The 21,646-nt window shown below is 36.7% G+C and overlaps 1 protein-coding gene across 2 annotated transcripts in view; it reads right to left on the bottom strand.

Moving 5' to 3' along the window:
* The window catches only part of LOC106061149 (transient receptor potential cation channel subfamily A member 1-like), a 39,876-nt gene that overhangs the window by 10,459 nt on the left and 7,771 nt on the right, over positions 1 to 21,646 (bottom strand). For both annotated transcript variants that reach the window (XM_056031105.1, XM_056031104.1), the window contains exons 11-23: positions 20,624 to 20,824; positions 19,605 to 19,771; positions 16,723 to 16,887; positions 15,098 to 15,212; positions 13,486 to 13,652; positions 9,620 to 9,704; positions 9,340 to 9,399; positions 8,211 to 8,309; positions 7,820 to 7,890; positions 6,731 to 6,830; positions 4,153 to 4,317; positions 3,302 to 3,471; positions 373 to 502 (exon numbers count right to left, since the gene is read on the bottom strand). In XM_056031105.1, the coding sequence (XP_055887080.1) occupies positions 373 to 502; positions 3,302 to 3,471; positions 4,153 to 4,317; positions 6,731 to 6,830; positions 7,820 to 7,890; positions 8,211 to 8,309; positions 9,340 to 9,399; positions 9,620 to 9,704; positions 13,486 to 13,652; positions 15,098 to 15,212; positions 16,723 to 16,887; positions 19,605 to 19,771; positions 20,624 to 20,824 (1,695 nt within the window). The remainder of the gene's footprint in view (positions 1 to 372; positions 503 to 3,301; positions 3,472 to 4,152; positions 4,318 to 6,730; positions 6,831 to 7,819; positions 7,891 to 8,210; positions 8,310 to 9,339; positions 9,400 to 9,619; positions 9,705 to 13,485; positions 13,653 to 15,097; positions 15,213 to 16,722; positions 16,888 to 19,604; positions 19,772 to 20,623; positions 20,825 to 21,646) is intronic.

Here is a 21,646-nt window from a genome sequence, read left to right on the forward strand (position 1 = left end):
TGCATGACGCGTAGGACGTAATCATCTTCTTTTTTTGAAGTAACGTCTGTATCATATAAGATAAGTTCCTTTAAAGATGACTACATCCTAGTGCAAACTTCCCGCGGGGATTGCGTCGTGAGACAGGGTTCAAACTCACGATCATTGAGAAGACAGTTTACCACACGTCTAGAAGCTTCTTCTTATTTGACTTGGTCACTAGACCCTTGGTCACTTGGTTAGACTATTGTTTCTTTGTAGACATCACAAAAAACAAGAACAATAAAAAACAAACCTCAACAATGACAGCTACCTACCTCATTAAACATAAGCACATACAGTGACAGCTACCTACCTCATTAAACATAAGCACATACAGTGACAGCTACCTACCTCATTAAACATAAGCACATACAGTGACAGACCAAATGCTATGAAGAGTATGGAAAACACACAGAGAACTTGAAGCAGTGTCCGGAGTATCTCCAGAAACATTACAACGTAAATACCAAAGAAGTCAAACCTACAGTCAGATATTCAGATCAAGGTCAGATTACGATTTGAATCCCACCAGTAGCACTGTGTTGTAACACAAAAGGTTAGTCTACCAATTAATTTTTGTCTATTTACATTTCCTTAGCTTGTCAAAAAAAAGCTGGAAACTAACTAGAAATAGGGTCGAAGGGAATCTAGAAAACTGCTCTAACCATTTTCCTAGACAATGGACAGTTTATGTATATATCTTTCGGAAGAAAATAACTACCACGCAGTGAAACCTCTGGTTCGATAGATATTAATTTTTCAAAATATAATCATAAAATTTAATTAAATTTGGCGTTTTTTAAACACGCTTTTAGTGGATATTCGGTATCGGTGTCCTTTTTATTGAGTTAAGAGTAGAAGAAATAAATAGACAGACATGCTTGAATATTTTACGCATTGTCTTATGTAGAAATCATGAGCTACTAGGGCCCACTAATTTAATCTTACACATTTTCCGAAATAATGTAACAGCTTACATCGGTAGACATAATGTTCACTGTATGCATGTGTACAGCTATCGATAAATTATTAAACTTATCACAATGATTTTAAGGACAGGTAGACCTAGAATGGGATGTCCATTATATAATATAGGTCTACAATTTATGGGCCGGATGATCTAGAAATACCAGGGCCGACTTTGACAGCCAGAGGCAACACCTATACTAATAGAATAGGAATACATGTAATAAATATTTGTTTTAATTGTAAAACCTCCGAGTCACTTTACGAACGTTTTCAAAGAAAACATGTATGAGGAATGAAGAGACATGTAAACATGTATGAGGAATGAAGAGACATGTAAACATGTATGAGGAATGAAGAGACATGTAAACATGTATGAGGAATGAAGAGACATGTAAACATGTATGAGGAATGAAGAGACATGTAAACATGTAAGCCTGAAAGAGGAAACATTGAAGTAACATTCTGCATTGAATGTCAGTAAATGTATGAATGGTATTTTTATTCATGTTCTACTACCATTAACTTACGCCATGTGTAAATGCGCTATGACCTCATGTTTGTGTCCTGGGTGTATATGTTGTGACTTCATGGGTGTGTGTGTGTGTGTGTGCGTGATGTGAAATCTTTGGCATGTGTGTGTGCTGTGGTTTCAGGTGTGTTTGTGTGTGCAGCTACGTCAGGCATGTGCGTAGTATGACGTCATTGGAATAAGATGTGGCGTCATGGGTGAGTGTACAGTTAGTGCGCCCCAACACAACTTACCTAGCCTTCCTGGTCAGAGGATGAAGAGACAGACACGCCTCACTCTTTCATTCAAAGATTTTCTTCATTTACATTCAGTCTGATTGTTTCCACAAAGGATAATCTTTATAATCTATACAAGAACCCAGTATAGATGATAAAATTAACCCTACATCTGGTTATAGCTGATAAAATAATCCATCTTGCTATAGCTGATAAAGAGCCCAATATCTTTTTAATCAGTTCTTAGATGGTCATTCAGAATTGAACCTTTGGTGGGGGAACAGTGTCGAGCAAGATTCGAACTTGGTAACATTGAGACGTCAGATCAGAGCATTCTTCTTCTTCTTCTTCTTCTAGCAACCTTTTTGCTGCTGAGCTGTGAGCTCTTTTGCAGACTGTGTCAAGGAAAAATAGTGTGCTGTTTTCTTCAGTTGTTCAGCACTGCCGCACAGGGTGTTGGTTATGTTGGGCTGGAGTGGATTAGGAAGGGGCATTCAAAAAGGATATGGTTTACGGTTTCATAAGGGTGGGCGCAGTATCTACAAAGGGGGAGTTGTGTGGGATTTATTTTATTGAGATGGTAATTTAACAGAGGTGTGTGTCCTGTCCTTAGTTGGAAGATTGTAGATTGCTCTTTGCGGGGGAGGAAGTTAATACTGTCCAGTTTACTAAGCATGTTCATTTCTTTGTACATGGCTCTGTCTGTGTTTCCTGTTGCCCATTGGTTAAGCCACTCCTTTTTGTGGTTGTTGATTAACATTAACCTTAGGGTGAGGTAGTTAACAGGTCTATCTGGTTGTTCCATAGATGATCCTGCCTTTGAAAGCTTATCTGCCCTTTCATTTCCCATGATGCCAATGTGTCCAGGGATCCACTGTAATGTTATGTTAATGTTTAATTTTGTCATCATCTGATGTATTATCACTATTAGTGTTGTCAACTCTCTTGGGCTTTTTGAGGCGCTGCTGTTAAGTGCTTGAAGAGTGGATTGGGAGTCTGTAAAGACAACAATATCTGATGATGGTTGTATCCCTTCATATAATTTGTTTTCGACTGTCTGCAAAGCTATGGTAATAGCCTCAATTTCAGCTTGGAAGTTTGAGCAGTAGTCGCCACAGGGTGCACTTATTTGAAAGTGTTTATTTTTGGGAAAGACCAGGAAGGCACCAAGACCAGCACTGATGGTGGCTTTGAAGGCTGATCCGTCGGTGTATACATGAATGGCTGTTTTTGGATAGCTTTCAATTGATTCCAGTGTGCCTACTTTGAGTTCCAGTGGATTTGATTCTTTTGTTAGAGTGTTATTTAATAAGTGTGTTTTAATGGTTGGTTGTTTGTAGTTAAGTCCAGGAGTTATGTTTGAGAATCTGGTAATTTTAGGGCTAGGGGTTAGGGTTAGATCATAGCAGATCATAGCATACCACACGACCAGAAACCATTGAAACAACAGTCCAGACCATGCTACACGAATTAAAAGCTGATCAAATAACCGAACATTTTGTATCTTGTCTTATTTAATAAGATGATACATACACAAATACAAAACAAAATAAAAAAAACAACTAACCTCTGTAAGAAGACCAAACAATTGAACCAAACAAAAAATACAGCCAACGCCCCACTTGCCCATTGCCAGTGGAAAGAATGGTTCAGAAAAAATGGGCCGACAAACAAGATGGAAGATGTGTATAAAATCCACTCTACCACGTTCCCTATGTCAGTAAAATACTTTTTTTTCTGGAAAGTGATACAAGCAAGTAGTTTAGGAAATTATGTGGCGATAACTTTAGGATATTTAAAAAAAATCGTTCTGATGGAACAAAACAAAAAACACGCAATTACACGTAAGTGTTGGAAGGTTTATATTAATAATAATTTATTTATATTACAATTACTTTAGATTAAAGCTATGCTAGAGCTTGATCTATGTAGAAAATCCGAGTGCTGCTATGCAATGCAAATATTCTTAAATGTAGAACTTTTTAATAAGTTTGAATGCTATTTAATGGTAGCCAAAGAATTGGAGGTTGTTTATATTGCATGACATTATGGTAAGATGCTCTAAGAGTACTCTAGACCGATAAAACGGGCTGATAGGGACCAACTCAGCTCTAAGTGGGGCAAAACTGTATTGTAAGATTTGACAAGAATGAAAGTTGTACAGGGCAAACTAAATATAAACCTAAAAAAAAGAAAAGAAAAACTATATTCTTGAGTCATTTAATGCTATTATCTAGTAAAATGCTTATCTTTCTGATTGTGTTTCTTTAAAGAAACATTACATTTCATTACAGTAAAAAGAATATGAATTTCATTAAAAAAATGATCCGTAAAATAAAAACTTAAAACAAATAAATAAAGTAAAAACAACACCTAGTAATAGAATCATGAACCTAAAGAAGCTCTTACTTCTCTTACCAAGATATATATTTGGCCACACTCCTTGACTATATTGAAGACATTGTACAGCAAGATGATCCAACCGGTGAGCCAATCAACTTGAGAGAACTCGAGAGATAGTTTATATTCGTTACCATAGAGATATAGTTTGGTCGAGTTTTGGTTCAAGTTGTAGTCATAGTGCTGGAGAGAAACATTTCATTCAAGTGACTTGTTCATGCCAAAGTATTTCTGTTAGAGGGGATGTGGAGTGTAACAAGATAGTCCATGTTTGTTACAGGAGATGTGGAGTGTAAGAAGATAGTCCATGTTTGTTACAGGAGATGTGGAGTGCAAGAAAATAGTCTATTTTTGTTACAGGAGATGTGGAGTGTAAGAAGATAGTCTATGTTTGTTACAGGAGATGTGGAGTGTAAGAAGATAGTCTATGTTTGTTACAGGAGATGTGGAGTGTAAGAAGATAGTCCATGTTTGTTACAGGATATGTGGAGTGTAAGAAGATAGTCCATGTTTGTTACAGGAGATGTGGAGTGTAAGAAGATAGTCCATGTTTGTTACAGGAGATGTGGAGTGTAAGAAGATAGTCCATGTTTGTTACAGGAGATGTGGAGTGCAAGAAGATAGTCCATGTTTGTTACAGGAGATGTGGAGGGCAAGAAGATAGTCCATGTTTGTAACAGGAGATGTGGAGTGCAAGAAGATAGTCCATGTTTGTCACAGGAGATGTGGAGTGTAAGAAGATAGTCCATGTTTGTTACAGGAGATGTGGAGTGTAAGAAGATAGTCCATGTTTGTTACAGGAGATGTGGAGTGCAAGAAGATAGTCCATGTTTGTTACAGGAGATCTGGAGTGCAAAAATGATATGCGACGTTTTGGCGACACACCCGAATATACAGTGAATGAAGTACTGTGTAGAAAACGCAACCTGTATTTCTATTGGTTTGACATTACAGTTTAGGTATGGCATGACTTGCACCCCCCCCCTCATCTTTCATATTTATAGGATAGAAGGAGACACTAGTCACTTTCAGAAACATCAAAATTAGGTTTTAATTGAATTAATTACACGAAACGTACCTCATAATAGTATTAAATGTGAACGATTCCCCTTAAAATATGAGATTTTGTGTGATTATTTGTAATACTTATGTGAAAAAAAAAATTATTAGATTTTTTCTACGATTGTTTCAATTCTGTTTTTAAGTAAAGTCCATTAAAAAATAAAAAATATCAAATTCACCCAAAAAAAAGACAATTTTATACAATATCGTCCAGTAAAAATCTATACATTAGAGCAGCGGTTCTCAACCTTTTAAGCTCGGCGACCCCTTTTTACAATCCCCACTCTGCGGCGACCCCCATCCACACAGCAATAGAAGAATAGACAAAAACAATCCATATTTTCGATGGTCTTAGGCGACCCCTGGCAAATCGTCAATCGACCTCTAAAGGGGTCGCGACCCACAGGTTGAAAACCCCTGCATTAGAGAAAAGGAACAAAGACAAAAACACAACAACACAAAATACATACACACAGAGAAAAAAAACCTTGTGAATTTTTAATGGATAACATTTAAGTCCTCATAAACAATTTTAACTTAAGGTGACGATGGCATAATAAACTATAATGTAAAATCTAACGGTAAAATTGTTAAACATAAAAATGTAACAGAAATACACTTACAAAACAAAAGTTTTTAAAGACGCATCTAGATTAATCAATACCAAATGCCTCAAATATTTAGTGCCAAAATGTCCAAGGACAAATGCGGTGTCGCCAAAACGTGTTGCTTCTGTGCCAGAATATTTAGTCTATTTTTTGTTAGTGAAGAGCGCAAGACGAAGGGTAAATAAGCGAGCCATTGGCGCCTAAACCAGCAAGTTTCTGGCAGAACGGGCTTTGGCTAGCTATACGTCGAGGAGATGGTAAAACTGAGAAACAAATTAATTCAAAGTGCTGCTGCTTTGCAGGCAGCTATAAAGAAACACGTGAAAGGCTTCGGGAGTCAACCCTTAGAACGAGTCAGGGGCATGTTGTTAGTGTATAGGCGGGCTTGTGTCATATAGTTCTAATTCAAGTCGGTAACTAAAAAAATATAGTTTTTATCACGATTACCTTCTCAAGATGACCCTTTCCTTCTCTAAATCATTGATACATTTACACTTAATATAAGCATTCTTTGAAAAAAAAAGTATTTTTAAAAATATTTTTCTTGTTTTTTTTTTTCTGACATGAGGCCAACGTGTTGAATTTGAAAAAGAAAGTAAAGGGCGTGCTACGCCTTGGCAGAACGTGCGACGCCGCTGATTCAAATTGTTTTGGCATACCAAGCCTTGGCAGAACGTGCGACGCCGCTGAATCAAACTGTATCGGAAGGAGGAACTGTTGTGCGGAGGACATCAATAGCTGATGCATAAATAGGCTTACAGCTTATTTCTATGAGATGATAGATAGTGCTTCGCCTCGCGACTGAAGAGAGAAATAAACCAAATTTGATACACTAATTAGAGTAAACTTTACATACATTCGTATAATAGGACGAGAGGACGTCAGACTAAACAAAAATTACAAAATGAAAAAAAAAGATCACTCACCTTCAAAGAGTTTAAAGTAATAACAAAATGAGTTATACAAAATAAATTAATAACATAGACCACCAGATAGCACGTGTACACATAGAAGCCATAACGTTTCCTGTAAAAGCAAAGCATATTTAAGAGATTACATTTTAAAGAAAAACATAGATAAGTGCAGCGTTTACAAACTAATATTGAGCACAGTGTAATACAAAATTAAAACTATACCAGATCATTATAAACACCAGCACCACATTTAAGGCTACCCATCCTCAAATATTCTGCTAATTTTTGAAGATGTTACTTAGAAGTAATGCAATCAACTAAAATTACAAGTGTTGACAAAATGATAAGGTTAACAAAATTAGCTACAAAATACAGAGTACGGATAAAAATACACAGTACTGACAAAAATACAGAGTTCTGACAAAAATACAGAGTTCTGACAAAAATACACAGCAAAGGCAGCAAAATACACAGAACTGACAATAGAACACACAGTACTGGTAGAAAACTGAATCTAGGAAATTAAGCCACAGGATAGTTAGGCATCGGATATTTAGGCACCCGGATATTTAGACACCGGAATTTTAGGCATCCGGAAATTTAGGCACCGGATAATTAGGCACTTTTTGACATAATTGAACGTAATGTTCACGACCAAGTTCAACACCTCTCCTTTGAGTGCGTGGTGCAGGGTGAGGGCTAATGTGAAGTTACGTGCGTTCCTTCGAGGGTTAAACAAGACCGATCGTTGTTATCGCTATAACAGTAGGCAATAGGTTTCGGTTTTTATATGTTAATAAACTAATAATAGTATTTATTTAAAATCATTATAATAGTAACTATATCCAAATATCTATAGTTCTCTCTTTTTTATATTAATTAAAAATGAACAATTCTACTTGGAAGATCTAATTGTGTGAGTTTAAGTGTGTTTTAAACATTTCTATATCAATCTTTTGAGAAAATTGGTCCCTTATAAATACTTACTCAGCTTTTCTTTTTTATCATGAAAACGCGGTTAGAACCTTTATAGTTATAAATTACACACTACTGACAATAAACTAAAAAGCACTGGTCTTAAAATTATTTCAATCAAATTACCATTGGACTTTGAGAAACGTGACGCACACAGGATGAGACAAACAGGAGACTCTGTTGTTTTTTACCATAGCCTGGAGAGCGGAAACAAATGTAGCCAGATCTGTGAATACTGAAGGATTAGTTTCCCTTGTTGCTATTAAACAAAATAATTAATTAACCAGGAATTAACTGTCCAATTGGTTATTTTTTAATTGATTCATGTCTTGTCTAAGTGAAAGAATAATTGTGCGAAGTTTTAAATTGATCCGAGAAAAAGTGTAGGAGAAATGACGTGTACACACTTTTTACCAGACAGACACAGTGAGTTGATATAAGCTTTGTAAAAATATATGTACAAGAGGTGTAAAATTAAAATCAAAAAGGTGTAATACATTAACTGGAAAGAACTCACATTTAAAGACTGTAATGGAGAATGGTTATCTTCTAAACTTGTGCTTGTTGTCCCTGCCACTTTTTTGGGTACTTCCAGATATTTAAAGTAGTAAGTTATCTGAAGGTCAGCAGTAAAACATTTTTTTAACTGGCACATACCGTTTAGTTACATTCATATTTGTAAGGGAAAGCGGAATGGCGAAAGCAGATAAAAATTGTTATAAAGAGTTTGATCAGTAGCTGACAAGGCGTGTTTATAAATCAGTCATGTAAGCTATATTTATGATCTTAATGAGGATTTTAAAAGCGTCATAACCGCAGGGTCTTATTACCTGCCATCCAATCAACATGATTAGAGCAGTTATTAAAAAATGAATGCAATTCTTGTGATTCGGAATGAATCTCTTCTAGCAATCTTTATTCATATATGAACCATTCTAAAATATTGAATATATTTTACGTACACAAAAGTCGGTAATGTTAAAAAAAAAAAAAAACTCCACCAAGAACACTAATAACCAGGAATGAGAAATGTACAAGAAAGTGGGTCAGGTTTGGAGAAGAGTTTTACGTGGCCGACCAATAAATTGAGATTCCCGGATAGCATTCTGCATGTTTTCAATTCTATTCAGAGTGAGTGAAGTAGAGCATCGAATAGCTTCTTACTAATGAGTGACTTCAATAAACACTGAACAACAGTATTGATGTAGAAACGTACTTTGCTAATGCTTTATTCCTTGGTACTATGCTAATGCTTTATTCCTTGGTACTATGCTAATGCTTTATGCCTTGGTTACGACTATATTACTACCTCCTATCTCTATATAGTTTGTATAATATATACTAAGTCCATTGCTATGGGAAAGTGATTTTTATTTACAATTAAATACAGATCTATTTTAATGTGCACTATTGTTTTTAAAACAATATGCATGATGGAAAAACTGCAGTGGGAGAACTTCACCAATGTATACAACTATGAAACTCATGACTGTAACTTGCTGTGTGCCGTTTGCGTTCGTCAATAGTTTGTAGATCTACATAGATTTTAGACGATTCCCTCCAGGGTCCAAAAATATTTATATTTTTCAATGACTTCTAGAATCATCACCTGACAATCATTTTGTATTTTTTTAGAGTAAACCTACATGAAAGTTTAGACTTTTAGGATCATCCTCTGACAAGGTTTGGCATCGGTCAAGGATAGTCTGGTTAGAAATAAAAAGTGTATCAATAGCTTGCATTGCAGAAGTTTGTGAAAGATGAAATTATATGAGAGAAGTCTCTAAAAAGAATGCGCTGCACAATAAGAGAATTTTAAACACAAATATCTAATATGGTATATAGCAATCATATGGTAGGTAAATAAATGTGTCTACTTAATAAATGTGTATCATTGTGTAAGTCTATTCTATCGTGTAGCATTACCAAACAAACAGAAGGCAAATGCTTAATAAGTCCTAGCAGAAAGGATCCATGTATTCTGGAATAGGTCTGTATGACCTCAGTCCACCTACGGAGTCAGAGGTGAAACAGAATGAATCGTTTTGTTTAGAGCACTGTTATAAATCATAATACGATCAAAAAGTTCAATATTACTTATGGTACTAATTTTATCGAATTATTTCATTTATTATTTATATCATAAGTATGTTTTAAGTAGAACTAGAATAATTAAAATTCTAAAATGATACATACTAATTAGCTTTTTCTCTTTAAAAAAAATGCTTGCATAACTGATTTTAAAAATTAGATGTTTCGCGTTCAGAAAAAAAAAGTAGCCGATGCATCAGAACTTTGAATGGTCTAAAATATTGTGATGACGGATTTTCAATATCTTTTCTAGTTTACGAGATCTAAACGGGACGGACGGACAGACGGACAGACATTTCGCACAAAACTAATAGCGTCTTTTCCCCTTTCGGGGGCCGCTAATAAAGTATTGTAACTTCCGATTAAGGTGAAAATTCGCCCTATTATTGCATTTTATTACATGAAAGCTGATGCCTTTTTTTCTTTTATCGCGCGTAGCATTGGCGTTTTCCGCAATGAATGACACCCACAAATAAAATTTTTGTCTAGTTTTAGGAGATTTTTATGATTTTTCAGAAGATTTTAATAAATTCAGGAGATTTCCAGGAATTTTTCGTATATATTTTGCAATTTAATAATTACACCTAGAATTAGCGCGGGGCCTATGAAAGAGCGGGGCCCACTGCGACCGCATAGGTTGCAGTGGCCTAAAACCGGCCCTGGTTCCAGTTTCTTAATGTTTTCTTGAGTTGAGGGGTCCCAAACAGAGGATGCATAATATATTATTGGCCTAACCAAGGTTAAATAACATTTTAGTTTTATAGTTTTATACTCTTTTTTTTATTTATAGAAGTTTCTTTTAATAAACCCTAATGCTTTGTTTGATTTTTTGATAGCTTCATCAATATGGGGATTCCATGACAGTTTTTCATTTATTATAACACCTAGTATTTTGCGTTTTTAGTCTGTATTACTAGTTTACCATGAACAAGATAAGTGGAATTAATTTTTTTTAGTTTTTTTTTTGTTACTCTTAATAACTGACATTTTTCTGGGTGGAAAGACATGCTCCAATTAGATTCCCATTTCTATAATTCATCTAATTCTCTTAGTAAAATTTCTGTATCTTGTGTTGTTTTTATTGTTCTATATATTTAGTTTAGATCTAGATCTAGTACTAGATATAGAATCTTGATATAGAAGATATATCTAGAATAGAACTCGTATGAATTTACACGTTTAATCTAATTAATAATAAATAGACCTAGGTCAATGTTATGATCATGAATAGTAGGCCTTTTGTTACCGGATAATGGTGTTCGTATCCGATTCATTTTTAAATGTGATACTATTGTTTACATAATAAATGGGCCTAAATCTGCACCACTAAGCTGTCGGAAGTTATGATATTGCCTTAATAATTTAAATTTTGTTCAAATTATCAATATTGTTGTAACTCTAGGGTAGGCACTCAACGAAAGACAGGTCGGCAACAGTAAACGATGCATTTATTTAGTATAACTAGTATAAGCATCAACAAATAGTAATAGTTACTAGTTAGACTTGGACGTCTGCTATAAAGTCACAGGGAGTAATATGTCTTAAGTTCTAAGAGTCCTACTTCATACCAGAACACAGAACAGACCACCGACACACTTCCCAGTGTCGCTCCAGGTCTCACACACAGTTTCCTAGTATCACACAGGACAGCACTCAGCACCAGACTGTTCAGACTCCCATGACTTTTAGCCGGCTCACAACAGTCCTTCTTCCTGTCTCAATATGTCTTTCACTAGTCGTGTTCAGTAGTGCTCAGAAGCGCACCATTAGTGTAGCGCGGGAGCGTGGTTACAATATTGCCCCCTTCTCAGATCTGTTCGTCCCGAACAGATTCAGGTGCTTCATGGCAGGAAGAGAGGCAGTGGATGTCATGGCGGTGGTCATCAAGACCATTGGTCTTATACGTTGCTCCAGCACGCTTTCTCGATGCACCATTGGACCCAAGGAGGCGAGGTTGTCAAACACGGCATAATCTTCAAGCGTGTCCGAAAGACATGTCTGTGGGGCACATGGGCAACGTCCTATGTGCACAAATCCAGCTGCAGCACCACCATCAGCGCCTCTCTTGCTGCTGCTGGTATCAGGACAAACGTCGGTTTGGTCAAGACTTTGTTGGCAGGTCTTCCGGTGATCATACTCTCCCCTCGAGGCGGCCCCATCAGCACAGTTCTTATTGAAAGTCTGGGTGCAGGCAGGAATCACGATGACCTGATCAGATCTGTACTCAGCGCTGTCACAACAAACGTTAGAATTCTTGTCGATGGAGCCAAGCTAACACGGCCCGCTATTACAGTCATAGACAACACCACCATCAACGGCGTCTCCGTTGAGTAGCGGATTGTTTATACCTGTCGATATGGTAGCTATCTGGTCATCGGTCTTGTTCATCACGGTATCAAACGATACATCAGTCTTGTTCAGTGAGGTAATGGTACCTATCTGTTTAATCATGGTACGGATCTGCTCGTTGACCTCTTTCAGCACGGCACTCATGAGTTCTTTGATATCTGGTTCTACCTCAAACAGGTAGGTCTCGGGATCCTCCCCTTCATCAACCAGATTCTGTCTAAGACTGGCTCTCATCTTCTCTTTGTCACAGAAGATCCTCAGCTCCCTGGCTCGGAGCTCCTCTTTTAACTGTTTACAGCTAAGCTCGTCTAGCTTCTTCAGCGTAGTCATTCTTTCCTTTCGTTGAGCTGCCTAAATCCCACTTCTGACGCCAATTGTTGTAAATTGTTGTGACTCTAGGGTAGGCACTCAACGAAAGACAGGTCGGCAACAGTAAACAGTATTTTTTAAACTTATAACTAAACCGAAGTTCGTATCAACATTCTTTTTTAAAAACAACATTTGAATCAGTATTCTATTCAATGAGTTACTTAATAAATGGAAAATATATTTTATAATGATCCATTGACACTTTTACCATTGTGACGTTTGATATAATTTTTTTTACCAATGCGCTAGATGAAGGAAGCTTGAGTTATTAATGAAGAAGTCCCTTTCCTCTGGTAAACTTTTTTTTAAATTTAAAAATAAAAGTAAAATTTTTTTTTCGTAATTGTAGTAAATAATATGACGGAACATACTTGACAAAACAATTATAAAATAAAAAATAAAAAAATTAACAAAAGTCTAAAACCGTTTTCAAAAAGTGTTAAAAATATGGTTATAAGGTCATCTCACTTAGTAAATAGCCTCCCATGTTTGTTACTATTTATAGTGAATAGTTGTAAAAATGGTGTATTTTTATAAATAAAAAAACGTTTGCATAGTTGATTTTAAAAGTTTAATTTTTCGCTTTCGAAAAGAAAAAAATAGTCGTTGCATCAGAACTTTGAATGGTTTAAAATATGATGTCGGATTTTCAATGTCTTTTCTAGTTTACTAGATCTAAACTGGACGGAAGGACGGAAAGACCACACAAAACTAATAGCAGCTATTCCAATTTCGGGGGACGTTAAAACAACAGGAGCTGCGTAATGTGATATATTCCAAATTTAGCTCCCTTGATTTGTTATTTGTATCCCTACACCAAGATTTCAGTGCTTTCTAGAATTAATGTCAAAAAAGCTATCTTGATCAATTGAATAACAAACTATTAATAAGGTTGATTATTTTTCAAATTAGTTACTGGTGACAATTTAATGCTTCACTTTCAGATATGAAATATTTAATATTCTACATTGGAATGTCCTGACCTGTCATGATTGACAACAGCCACGGCAACTTCTGTACAACTTCGTTCTACGATACAGTCAAAGAAAGTTTCATTTTGAAAGTTATAAAGAATCTTTGCGTCTTTGGTGAGAAGATACAGTACCGCAATCGCGTGACCGTTCCTCGCAGCCATATGTAGTGGCGTATCCTTAAGACAAACAAAAAATTTCGAGCGACAGTTTAAGTAAAGTTTTGATTTTGAAAACTAAAAAAGCTATAGAACAAAAGAAAAGATAACTTTTAAAAACAAAGCTTATCTAAGGGTAAGAACTGTCATTTATATTACAATGGCATAGTTTAGCTCCCTTTTAAATTAATTAATACAAGGTGATTAATTAATTGGTTACTTTTTGGATTGATTAGTGTAAGGTCATCGACTATGAATAATTATGCAAAATTTCAACTTGATCCGAGAATGGGAAGTGGGAGAAAAAACGTGTCAAACATAATAAGGGGACTTAATCCATCGACATTTCTCATTAATTTGCATTTATTCTACTTATTTCGATGTTAAAAAATAATTAATCAAAGTAATTTATTAACTAATTGGTTAAATTTTTCGACTGATTTATGTCTTGTCAGGTATAATGAATAATTGTGAAAAGTTTCTACTTGAGAATGGGAAATGGGAGAAAAAATATGTTCAAACCTTTTACCAGACAGACAGACAGAGGGAGTTGATATCAGCCTTGTAAAAACAAAAAGTCAAACTCTCCTATACTGTATGTAATATTGAAATAAGAATACAAATTGGTTCTAATCTGTCATAAGAAACATCCATTTGGAAACATTTTATTTTTTGAGTGTGTAAACTCATCACCAGAAAAAGTTTTTTGATGTACATCAATTTACGAAAAAATAACATTAAACATATAGTTGTTGTTACCAATAAGAAATGGGGAGGTCATGGTTTCAGAAAAAAAGGAAGCCTGTCCCAAAAATATCAATACATTGAAGATATGGCGAAGATGGTCTCATTTGAATGCTGTCATCATTGGCAGTTAAATAGTTAGCATTTCCTTTCATCCGATGTACAGAATAGAGTAAGTGCTACAGGTTTTGTATTTTAAAATGTATACAATATTTGTGTGCACACTAAGACACTGCCAAATCACATTTCTAAGCTTGTAACATCAAGTAAATCTCATTATTCAGTTGACAACAGGAAGTTTGCACTAAAGCGTCCTTGACATTGATGTCTTGTTGTCTGATCTCTCTCCCAATCTTCCACATCTGTACTTTCTTACGTTTAACTTCAGGTCATATCACACCCCCACATTTCTGAATATTGCTTTCTCTTCTTTTTCAATGTGACTACAGTTTATTGCTTAAATAAGTTAAACAGAATCATTAATTTTGAAAACTGAACAAAAAGGCGATTTCTGTGTTTTTAAATGCCTCTTGAAAATCCTCGATTGTTTCAATGATTTGTGTTCGATAGCAGATATTATTTAAACTTAAGGCCTAGAGGTGCGTAGATTCCCATACTCTTGGTTCTACCCGCGTGATTGAAATCGAAACTCTTGCTGCAGTGCATAATTGGCAAATCATTGTTAAGACATAGGTTGGTAAAATGTCAATGAAATAACTTACCCCATCCCTATTGGACTCGTCTATTAAATTAGAATGGACACTCACTAAAGCCCTCATTGTAGACGTGAAGCCTTTAGAAGACGCAAGATGAAGTGCAGAATTGCCACTGTAATCCCTAAACAAAAACATCAGAACAGGTTTAAGTACAATAGTCATGTTTTTAAGATGAGAGAAAGGAAGTCAAGTCAAGTGTAACCATTGACACCAGCTTGTTATTGTACATTTTTTACCTCATGACCTTTGTTTGATCTAGCTGTCAATTTGCCTTGTTCGATCTAGCTGTCAATATACATTGTTTGATCTAGCTGTCAATATACCTTGTTTGATCTAGCTGTCAATATACCTTGTTTGATCTAGCTGTCAATATACCTTGTTTGATCTAGCTGTCAGTACACCTTGTTCGATATGGTTTTTAATACTAGGGCTAAATTTAGAGTCTTACTTTACCCAGTTCTTGAGAAGTTCACGCGATCCTTGTCAAGAGATGCACGTGAATGGGATGTAGGGCTGTAGGAGCAACGTAAATGAAATTGGATTGGCAGAAGTGGTTTTTAGTTGGAGCTGGAGTTGGAGAATAGAGAAGAGTTGGCTTAGAACACGTGACAGGAAGCGAGCAGTGAGTTTTAAGGTCGCTTTGTCCCGTACAAAGACAGCCCTAATGCCGCACATGAACCAGTGCTCTCTCTATCAAATCCTTGCCCCGTAAAAAGACAGGCCTAATGCCGCACATGAACCAGTGCTCTCGCTATCAAATCCTTGTCCCGATCGACTTTCATGCAGAACTCGACATTTGTATAGAATGTGTTCTATTGTCTCGACGTCCTCGATGCAGTGGCGACACCGTGTGTCGTAGTTTTCTCGAAACTGTCCAAAGTAAGCACCAATTGGACAGTGACCGACTCGGAACTGGGCTAGGACGGCCTGTACCGCACGATTAAGTTGCCACCATGCATCCCTTTTATCTGGTCTACTCATTGCCCTGTGGATCTCACGGCCCTTATGGAAGTTTCAGTGGTCAGATGTTTGTGCTAGAAGAGAAGAAGTTGTTCTTATAAGTAGCCTGATCTGTGTGGTGTCTCAGTGTCTGACTATCTGATGGACATATTTGAATTTCATGTATATATGTTCAGAAGTTTAAGAAATCGAGTTCAGTCTTCTTAAGAGTATGCAAGTGCTAGTTAGGTGTTGCTCGCCCTATACAACGAGCCTTCACAATCACTCAGGGTGACACCTATATAGAGGCGGTTTGTGGCACGCCTCTCGTGAAAAATATAAATATTTTTTAATGTTGTAATAACGAGATAAAATATTTTAATTTTTGAAACATTAACATTTTAATTGGTTAGTATTCTAATATGGAATCAAAACCACAGTGAAAATACAATTTAGTCTCTTAAAAAAGAACACAAACTGGCCAAGCACCCTCTACAGCGCCATCCTACTGCTAAGACATTGCAACCCCTCCCCTTAAATTAAACGCTGCTGTAGCTTTCTACATATTCATAATAACCAACTACACAGGTATTACACATATCAAGCACCAAATAGGCCATCTAAAAAAGTGACATATCTGAACACAGAACTTTCAATCTCAATGTACTAGATGTATAATTTGCTACTGTTACCTGCAGACAACTGCCCCCCTCTGGAGCAGCAAATGGACAATCCTGGTGTGACCATAGTAAGCTGCAATGTGAAGAGCTGTCAGTCCGTTGATGTCTGCCTCATTCAGCAGCTGGGGACCATAGTTACTATTCAGTAGAGCAATACAAGTTCCAGATCGACCATACCTGAACAAAACAGGCCGTTACAACAATGGTACATGATAGGCTTTGTTTTATCCTAGTATGAAGTGGGCGTTTTTTAAACAATTGTACAAAGTTATAACATTGGTATTATGAGGGTTTTGTTTTAATGTTGGTATTACGGGTTCATTGTAAGCTTTACTGGTCCTACCCATGTTATATGTGTACTTAACATGGGCGTAGCCAGGGGGGGTTGGGGTTCAACCCGAAATGAAATCTCCCGCGGGGGGGGGGGAGTCGGAGTTTAGTGACTGATCTTTTGCTTTAATTTTGTTTATTTTAGGTGAAATTTTAATACTAAACCCTCACTAGCCTTAGCACAGCCAAGGGGGTTTTGAGTTTAAAAACCCCTACCAGGGGGTTTTGAGTTTGAAACCCACTACCAAGGGGTCTTGAGTTTGAAACCCCATACCAGCGGGTTTTGAGTTTAAAACCCCCTACCAGGGGGTTTTAAGTTTGAAAACCCCTACCAGGGGGTTTTGAATTTAAAACCTCCTACCAGGGGTTTTGAGTTTGAAACCCCCTACCAGGGGGTTTAAAGTTTAAAACCCCCTACCAGGGGGTTTTGAGTTTGAAACCCCCTACCCAGGGGTTTTGAGTTTAAAACCCCCTACCAGGGGGGTTTTGCATTTAAATCCCCCTCTTCTATAAAACAAACGACAATCCCAAATTTCCAAGAGCACATCTAAGGAAGATTTTGATTTTAAACCCCTCTCCAAAATTTACGATAAACCCCTCTTCAATATAAAAAAGCTAATTACAAACTCAAAATTGAATGAGCGAAGCCAAAGTGGTTTTGAGTTTAAACCCCTCTTCAGCTGGGTTTGAAGCTAAAAATACCTCTTCAATATAAAACAAAAAGAGCAAATTACGAACTCAAAATGCTATGAGCATAGCCAAAGGTTTTTTTTAGTTTAAACCCCCCACCAGCGGCGTTCGAAGCTAAAAAATAAATCTTCAAAATAAAAATAAAAATTTCGCAATCAAAATGCTATGAGCGTAGCTAACCCTATTGGGTATTTTGAGTTTAAAATTCCCTTCAGAGGGGTTTGATGCTAAAAAATATCTCTTCAATATAAAAAAAAAGCAAATTACACACTAAAATTCTTTGAGCGTTGCCAAACCAATGGGGGATTTTGAGTTTCAACCCCTCTCCTCCAGATGGCTTTTTAAAAAGTTTAAAACCCCTCAAGATAGTTTTGAGTTCAAAATCCCCATACAGAGCGTTTTAAGGTTGAAAGCCTCTCTCTTCAATATTATTTCTAAAGCAAACTACAGTCACCAAATTCTATGACCCCCTTGGCTGTGCTAAGCAAGTGATGGTTTAGTATTAAAATTTCACCTAAAATAAACAAATGTGGTTTTGAATTTTAAAAAACAACTCCAGATATATTTTAGGTTAAAACCCCCCAACAGATGATTTTTACGATAAAACTTCACTTTTCGATATAAAATCTAAAGCAAAATAGTCACCTAATTCCAAGATCGTAGTCAAGAGAAGTTACACATGTCTACCAGTGGCTGTGCTCCATTAATAAAGTGCAATGAAATTGAAAAGCACTAAATGTGGCTCTACAAAGATGGCTTTTAAGAGTCAGTTATAGGGATAGGGTCTAAATGAAGAAAATCCATTGCCGAAATGGGAGTCGACCCCCTTAGTAAGGTTGTGACAGAGCGTCGCATGAGGTTTGCGGGGCATGTTCTCCGACAAAATGAATTACGCATAAGAGTTGCGATGACATCCTAGTACAACTTGGCGCCACACTTTCATGGAGGTCCTCAGAGCAGGTGGGAAGAGGTTTCAGACATTGCCAGTGACAGATTTCTGTGGAAACACCTTGCCAGCAAATGCGCCGAACGGCGCGGGAGGGTCTACATCAGTAAGAATTGCACATTAAGCATTTGCAATAAAACTTTCTAATGGCAGGAAAATGCACTGTAGATACCTCAGAATATTCTTTTTTTTTTGGCATTAGGTTTTTGAAATAAAACTTTTTAATAACAGGATAATGCACTGTAGATACCTCAGAATCTGCATTTTGTTGGTTGGCTTTCAAAAACAGAAATAGTGCTTGGTGGCAGGGCTCCGCCCCGCGCTGGGGGAGCTCTCAGCTCTCCCCCAGGCCCCTTGCTGGCAAAGGCGAGGAGTCTACAATTTTTTCATTAACTCCAGGAAGAACCTATTCTAGGGCACAATAAAAGTCTTCCAAAAGAATAAAGGTTCAGAATGTAATAGAGATAATTTATGTACACACACACACATCCATGGTACTTAATCTTGTTTGTGTCTGCTGTCAAAAATAGCGGCGCAATGAAAGCCGCGAATGTAATGGATCCATGCATAAAGAAAAAACTATCAATATTAGAAATTCACTTGTATTACAATTATAATTAAACCTTTACTTGCATTTCAATCTTTCTCCATTTTTATTTGCCCTTTTTCTCTCCCGCTCCCTCTCTGACTATCTCTCTCTCTCTCTCTCTCTCTCTCTCTCTCTCTATTTCTTTCTCTGTTCCACTCTTTTTCGTTCTCTCTTTGTAGACACAGCCCAATAATCTAAAGATAGAAATGATTGCAAATATTTATTTTAAATATAGTTAGTAACTTTGATATGAGAATTACTTAGCGAATATGATTCTTAACCCCTTTGTCACAGATAAGATCATTTATGTATAATGAACCAATAGGTACCATTTCTTACTTGGCAGCGAAGTGAAACGAGGATTGACCATCTTTGTTCTTTAATGTAGCTATTGAGCCCATCTTAATCAGTTCATCGATGGCACTCAGATGACCTTCTTTTGCAGCGTAGTGAAGAGGTATGCACCCATAATCATCTTTCTCATTTTGGATAGAGATTACGTTTTTCTGCAAATAGTTTCATTATACTACGGAACATATTTTAATACATCTTTAATAAAACTAAAGTCCTTATCCACGAATTTCTGTAATAATAAGTACAACTTTTTATTTCTCCTGGGAGACAAAGTTATTTATATTCTATTTACATCTATGACATACATCATCATACTCAAATCAAATCTTCTATCTACCCAATTTGAAACTAGCAAATTGCTTTCATCTCTACAGTATAAAGTGTTAAGAGTAACTTTATACCTCACTTCGATATCCCCCCTTTAAACGCTAAAAAGATCAACTCAGACGATATTTCGCCCTTACATGCATAGAGAAAAGTAGCTGGCAGCAGATGGCCTCTGAAATAGACAGTTGTAGAGCTCTCACAAAGACCCCAGGACACACATTGGAGACCCAGAACAAACCTTTTGTAGAGAACAAGCGTAGAATACAAATGGAAAACTTCAATATACCGCCAGACAATGGCTTTGTATGCACAAGATACGGAAAATATGTAGGTCTAGTTCACTTTACTGAAACCTGACATACAAAGCGCATGCTAAGAAAAGGTGGCTTAAGTCCTATAATTAACATCTTATTTTTATTGCACTAAACCAACTATCTTCTCTAAAAGGTTCTTTAGCTTCGTGTACAAGGTAAAACTGTATGGCCATTTCACGAGGTCTTCATAGCTCACACGGTACAGAGAAAGCTAAAGGAATGCAGCATCAAAGAATGGACTGGCCGGTCATTGAAAAAAAATTCAAGAGAGGAATGGAGAAAGACGGTCGAGAGATAATATGTGGTACCCCATGAGACTCAGAGATAGGTGAACGCTAAGGACAAAGCTACTATCGTGTGTACCTTCAATAAAGTCACTCCTGTTTGATCCAGTTTGCCCCCACGTTGAATAGCGATATGGATGAAATTCCTGTTCTTTTTATCCTTGAAGCTGACGTCTGCACCACTGATAACTAAAAGCTGGGCAGCCGCCCAACAAGATTTGGAAACCGCCAATAAAAGTGGAGTGCTGTTGCTGATATCTCGACAATTTATGTCGGCGCCCTAGAGGAGACATTCAACATTAGATCTAAACCTGAAGGCTTGCAAGAAGTCATGCACTCAATCTACATGATATATTTGACTGCTTTGGTCTGTACATTTACAAGATATTTGACTGCTTTGGTCTGTACATATGCAAGATATTTGACTGCTTTGGTCTGTACATTTACAAGATATTTGACTGCTTTGGTCTGTACATTTACAAGATATTTGACTGCTTTGGTCTGTACATTTACAAGATATTTGACTGCTTTGGTCTGTACATTTACAAGATATTTGACTGTTTAGTTATATAGACATACATGTAAAAAAAAATGTCTGTAAAATGTTTTTTCTTGTTACGGATGTTCCTTCAAAGTTGAAGATTAACTACTTCCTTGTCCTAAACTTTAGAATGACGACTGGAGATGGTAGCGGGCAGGATGTGAACCCGGGAATATTGAGACAACCGAACAAAATCCAGCGCGCATTCCGCACGCTATAGATAAAACAACATAATCAACAAAGTATCAAAATCACCAGAGGCTAGAACTTTCTTAAAATTGCTTTTATCTAGTGTATCTTTCATGCTTATATCATGCTTAGTGCGACAGGATCCAATCCCTTTGGCGGATAAATGGCGGCTCTGCTTTTAAGTGCTCTGAAAGCACAATTTTGCTCGAGTCGGGATTCGAACTAGAGCCCCCTTGTTATGTGGCCAAGCCATAGCCAAGCTATTTTGGCCTCTCAGTCACACATCCCACAAATACGTCTGTTGTGTGATAAAGGCACACACACACACACACTCATACAAACACACACATACACATATACATAAGTCTACCT

The sequence above is a fragment of the Biomphalaria glabrata genome, chromosome 5 (assembly GCF_947242115.1).
Source record: "Biomphalaria glabrata chromosome 5, xgBioGlab47.1, whole genome shotgun sequence".
Classification (NCBI taxonomy): Eukaryota; Metazoa; Mollusca; class Gastropoda; family Planorbidae; genus Biomphalaria; species Biomphalaria glabrata.